The 5,830-nt window shown below is 43.3% G+C and overlaps 1 protein-coding gene across 1 annotated transcript; it reads right to left on the bottom strand.

The window, feature by feature from the left end:
* Positions 1-3,545: 3,545 nt before the first annotated feature.
* LOC142172433 (uncharacterized) lies at positions 3,546-5,555 on the bottom strand. Its single transcript, XM_075236044.1, has 2 exons — positions 4,368-5,555; positions 3,546-4,268 (listed from the first exon to the last, which is right to left on the bottom strand). Exons 1-2 carry the CDS (start codon positions 5,553-5,555, stop codon positions 3,546-3,548), a joined length of 1,911 nt encoding a protein of 636 aa, XP_075092145.1.
* Positions 5,556-5,830: the final 275 nt, after the last annotated feature.

Here is a 5,830-nt window from a genome sequence, read left to right as displayed (position 1 = left end):
ACAGAACTTCTGGGCTACTTTTCGAATGTTTTCGGTTAAGTTTCAGCTGGCGTGTGCGTATGTTTTTTTTGGTCAGTCGTGGCAAGGAGGGAGGGGTCGTTTGGGCAGTGGCGATGGGTAAGTCTTTTCTGGTTCTTGGACGTGAGGGCAGTGGTGTTTGACGACGGGGGAGGGGGGGTGCAACGATGGAGCTAGGAGGAGAAGTGATGGTCGTGGGTTGTGTGAGACGATGGAGGGAGCTGGTTGTTGTTGTTGGTCGTGGTGTTGGGGAAGGTGACGGACCTGTTTGGTTGCGACAGTGGGTCGACGGAGGCTGGTAGTTTGGATGGTCGTCGAGGTCGAGAGCTGGGGTTTCCGACGTGAGGGAGTGGAGGTTTCGCGATGGTAGGGTGATGGAGAAGGTGACGGACTGGTTGGTTTTTGGGTAGTGATCGACGTGAGGGAGTAGGTTGAAGCTGCGAGGAAGATGAAGCAGGAGGTCGTCGGAACAGGCGGTCGATGGGGGAGTTCCGCTGGTTTGGGTGGTGGTTATGGCGTGGAGGTGACGGGTCTGGTTTTTCCGGTGGTTAACGATGGAGGAGTTGGGTTGGGTGGTTGTCGACGAGGGGGCTGGTGCGTGGGGATGCCGGAAGGGATGGGGGGTTCGACGGGAAAGTAACGACGAGGGAGCAGCGGGGAGATGGCGACACAGCAGCGGGTTGGTTTGGACGGTAGGGTTTTTTGTTAGGTTTTTGTTTTGTTCTTCTGAGGAAGAAGACGAGGATACAGTGCTAGCCCTCAAAATTTCAGAAAAATCCCCCTTTGACAGTGTTTGTCCGTGTATTTGTGCCCATTTGCCCAGAAAAATGAGCCCCACGCGTGGTGGGGTTCGAGGCTTGTGTTCCCCACGCGTGGTGGGGTTCCCCGTGTATGGGATTCCGTCTGTGTTCCCCACGTGTGGCGGACTCGGATTATTATGGGCTAGGTCCGAAAATTAGGCCTAAAAGCGGGTAAGTTTGAACCCGAATATTTATTCTTTTCCTCGGACCCGATTAAGGACACGACGTTGCTTAACTAGTCCTATGCAAGCAAAATAACTACAAAAAATAAGACTAATATTTAAACAAAACTATATCTTTTTTAATATTTTTTCAAGATTAAAATAATTACAAAATACTAATAAATCTAATTTTTTTGTAATTTTCGTTTTTAATATAAAGATAAAATATAAAGTAACATTTTTGTATTTTTCAAAATTAAAATGACTATAAAATATTAATAAAACTATTTTTTGTAATTTTCGTTTTTAATAAAGACAAAATATAAAGTAATATTTTTTGTATTTTTTCCAAAATTAAAATGACTACAAAACATTAATAGAATTATATTTTTTGTAATTTTCGAATTTATATAAAGTACCAAAATAAAGTACAATTTTTGTATTTTTCAAGTTTATGAGAAATACATAAACTAAAATTTATATATATATTTTTGTGATTTTTTCTTTTTGCAACGAAATAAAGTAAAATAGTTAAAATGGCTATATTAGACCCAATTTCACATATTCACGCTAAAAATGTGAAAATTCTCGGGGAGGGTCAAAAATCCGGTGTCTACAGTGAGCATTTTTCGAGACCACTTCGATGGTATTTATTTCTTCATCTGGAAAATAAGTACTCAATGGCTGGTATTCCTCATCAACCGGATTTTCGGCCAAATGATCTGCTAATGCCTGGGCTTTCATTGTCGTACGGGTGACATAGACTATGTCAAATTCAGTAAGCAAGATTTGCCACTTGGCCAGTCTTCCAGTAGGCATTGGTTTCTGAAATATATACTTCAAAGGATCCAGCCTGCTTATGAGGTAAGTAGTGTGAGTTTGAAGATAATGTCTCAATTTTTGGGCAACCCACGTTAAAGCACAACACGTTCTTTCCAGCAGAGTGTACTTGGCCTTGTAGCCGGTAAATTTCTTTCTCAAGTAGTAGATCGCCTGCTCCTTCTTTCCGGTTATGTCATGTTGTCCGAGGACGCAACCGAAAGAATTTTCCAAGACTGTCAGATACAAGAACAGGGGTCTCTCTGGCTCTGGCGGGACCAAAACTGGGGGATTTAAAAGATATTCTTTGATCTTGTCAAAGGCTTCTTGACATTCAGCCGTCCATTTGGTCACTGCATCCTTCCTTAATAGCTTAACTATGGGCTCACACGTGCTAGTTAGCTGGGCAATGAATCGACTGATATGGTTTAACCTGCCTAACAGACTCATCACGTCTTTCTTCGTTCTTGGGGGAGGTAGATCTCTGATAGATTTTATCTTTGTTGGATATAACTCTATACCTCTCCTGCTTACTATGAAACCTAAAAGCTTGCCTGATGGGACTCCGAATGCGCATTTGGCCGGGTTCAGCTTCAAGTCATACTTTCTCAGTCTCTCGAAGAATTTCCTCAAGTCTTGGATATGATTGTCTCGAGTCCTGGACTTGATTATGATTGTCTCGAGTCCTGGACTTGATTATCACGTCATCCACATACACCTCTATTTCTTGATGCATCATGTCATGAAAAATGGCAGTCATGGCTCTCATGTAAGTTGCCCCAGCATTCTTCAGAATGAATGGCATAACCCGATAACAGTAAGTGCCCCATGGTGTAGTGAATGCAGTCTTCTCAGCGTCTTCTTCATCCATCAAAACCTGATGATATCCAGCGTAACAATCTACGAAAGACTGGATCTCATGTTTGGCGCAATTATCAACAAGGATGTGGATGTTGGGCAATGGGAAATTGTCTTTGGGACTCGCTCTGTTCAAATCTCGATAATCCACACAGACCCGAGTTTTCCCATCTTTTTTAGGCACTGGAACTACATTCACTAACCACGTGGTGTACTGGATTACCCGAATTACTCCCGTTTTCAGCTGCTTGGTGATTTCTTCTTTAATCTTGTCACTGACATCAGTTTTGAACTTTCTCTGCTTTTGTTGAACTGGAGGACAATCAGGGTGAATTGGCAATTTATGCACCACTAGATCAACGCTTAATCCTGGCATGTCATCGTATGACCAAGCAAACACATCTTTAAATTCAACAAGGAGTTGAACTATCGCGTCTCGCGTTCTCTCGTCCGTGTGAATGCTTATTTTGGTCTCTCGGATTTCCTCAGGAGTTCCCAAATTAACTGGTTCGCTGTCATTCAGATTTGGCTTAGGTTTTTCTCAAAGTGTTCCAATTCTCGATTTATTTCCTTAAAAGCCTCTTCTTCGTCGTATTCCATTTCTTGGTTCATTATTTCGCAGTTAGACCGCATGTTTGGATCCGGGCATGAAGTCCGCAAGCATGTCATGTTATTTAAAGCCGCATTATTAGAACTGAAAGAAATAAAACAGAAAAAATAAAAAAATCAGAGAGAATAAATAAGATAAAAGATGAAATATTTATTTCATTTCATTGAATTTTGAAGATAATAGGGTTTACATCAGAATTTAAGGACAGGAAACTAAAAGGAAATCATTCGAGTTACACCCCAAAATAACTCGTGATACAGAAAAGGTGGCAAGACTGGTCTACCAGGATTCCCGCTTGATCGGAAACGGAGTAGCCTTCCAGTTTTGCAATTTGGCATCGGGCCCCATGTAAAGCACCTCAGCGGTGCTCGAGCCTTCTCCCGGCTGAACCATATGGGTTTCGTACATCATTTGCCTCATAACCTCACAGATTTCTTCAATTTCCTCGGTCGTGAAGGTCTCATCCTCTCTTTCTTCATTGTACTTGGGTTTGACGAATGTTTTGTAAAGATGGGGAATTGGCTGAGATAATACCCAACCATTGCTCTTCCGTTGGTTTGCCCACATTACGTCAGTTTCTTCGGCGTAAAAACCAATACCGAAGAACTTTTCGGTGGCAGGTAATGTGATAGGTTCGGTGATACCTTGCAATGATGCCCCGAGTCCCTTTCCCAGTTTATAACCATGCCTGATCATTTCCTTGGCAACCATAACTGACGCTTTTGAGAGAAAAGGTTGAGGGTAGGGGCTTCCTTCTTCGCATTGGTCTGCGACCACAACCTCGAAAACTTGATAGACTATGTGTTCACTACCCTCCTTAGCTTCGAGGCATGGAACCGACGGGTCTCGATAAATTGAATGCTCATCCTCTCCGTGGACTATAATCTCTTGATTTTCATGTACAAATTTTACCATCTGGTGGAGAGTAGAAGGTATGGCTTCCGTCGCATGAATCCAGGGCCTTCCTAGAAGGAAATTGTAAGAAGTATCCATATCTAGGACCTGAAAGGTCACCTCAAAATCCACAGGTCCAATAGTCAAAATCAAATCGATCTCGCCTAGGGTGTCCCTTTTGATACCGTCAAAGTCATGAACACATACGCTGTTGGGCCTGATTCTCCCTGTTTCGATCTCCATTCTTTGCAGAGTCGAAAGGGGATAGATATCCACTCCGGACCCGCCATCTAGCATGACCCTCTTCACATAGTACCCTTCACATTTAACTGTTAGGTGGAGGGCCTTGTTGTGAGCGGCCCCTTCCGGGGGCAGATCATTTTTGCTAAAGGAAATTTGATTGATCATGAAAAATCTTTCTGCCATCCTCTCTAGCTGTTCCACGGTAGTTTCAATTGGGACGTAAGCTTCATTGAGGGTCTTGATCAACACTTTTTGATGCTCAGTTGAATTCATCAATAGACACCACAACGAGACCTGAGCGGGAGAGTTTCGGAGTTGATCAATTATCTCGTAGTCTACAGTTTTCATTTTCCTGAAAAACTCTTCCGCTTCCTCGACGCTAACAGGTTTCTTGAGTGGGAAACGCTTCTTTGTAGAATCATTCAACTCCTCCCGGTTGAGGTATTTCTCAGTTGGGTTAGTTTCATTCACTTCTCCCAGGATTTCTTTTCCTTTGTAGGTTACTACCGCCTTGTTATAATTCCATAGGACGGTAGTAGGATCCGTCATGGACCTCTGCGGCGCGCGTCCAATAATCACGGGCTCATTCAGCCTTGGTGAAATTATTGGCCCCCGTTTCGCATAGGTCCCTTTGGGCACATACATCTTAGATCCTTTGTTCAGCTCAAACCTTCTTGGAGGGCTCAATGTCAGTTGTCCTTTCTTCGAACCTCGGGGGACATAAAGGACAGTATCTTTTGAGGGTACTACCTCAATTTTTGTTTTCACTGCTTTTTCTGTGTTTTGAGGGGGGGTTTTACTCTTCTTGTCCACCTTTTCTTGCTTTGCATACGTCTTGGGCTCTTTCTCAAAGTCGGCGATTGCAATGATGGCTTTCAAGACAGGATCAAACTCTTTATCTTCGCAGATCATCCCAATAATCGGTCCATTGTTGTGAGTCGGTAACGGATTGTTGGTCACATTAGGAATGTCTTCGTCCTTTAACACTATTCGTTTTTGTTCTATGAGGTTTTCAACAACCCTTTTCAAAGTCCAACAGCTCTCAGTGTCATGTCCTTCTACTCCAGAATGATAGGCACATCGGGCACCAGGTTGGTAAGAGGGTAACTCTGGGTTTTGCCTATTTGGGGGTACGGGTTGTAACAAACCCATTTGGACCAATTTGGGGAAAAGGTTGGAATATGATTCACCAATAGGTGTGAAGTCCATTTTCCTGGGCGGCTCTCGAGTGCGGGCGTTGTAGGGGAGATTATTTTGTAGAGGTCGGGGATTATACTGAGCTTGGTGAGGAGGTTGATTTCTTGGAAATTGAGCTCGTTTTTGGTGAAATTGTTGGTGTGGCCTAATATATGGTTGTGCATTCATTACTGTGTAGGGCTGAAGGTTCATAGCATAGGCCGCATCTTGATGGGGGTAGTAGTGTTGCG

The sequence above is a fragment of the Nicotiana tabacum genome, chromosome 18, assembly GCF_000715075.1.
Source record: "Nicotiana tabacum cultivar K326 chromosome 18, ASM71507v2, whole genome shotgun sequence".
Lineage (NCBI taxonomy): Eukaryota > Viridiplantae > Streptophyta > Magnoliopsida > Solanales > Solanaceae > Nicotiana > Nicotiana tabacum.
Note: the sequence above shows the minus strand (reverse complement) of the source record. Positions and strands in the feature narration are given on the sequence as shown.

Bases quoted from the DNA above. Each gene is read 5' to 3' on its own strand.
- LOC142172433 (XM_075236044.1), bottom strand. From the start codon at position 5,555: ATGGGTTTGTTACAACCCGTACCCCCAAATAGGCAAAACCCAGAGTTA. The intron at 4,269-4,367 runs GTATGTGTTCAT...GTGACCTTTCAG, and splicing joins GGAGAATCAGGCCCAACAGC to GTCCTAGATATGGATACTTC.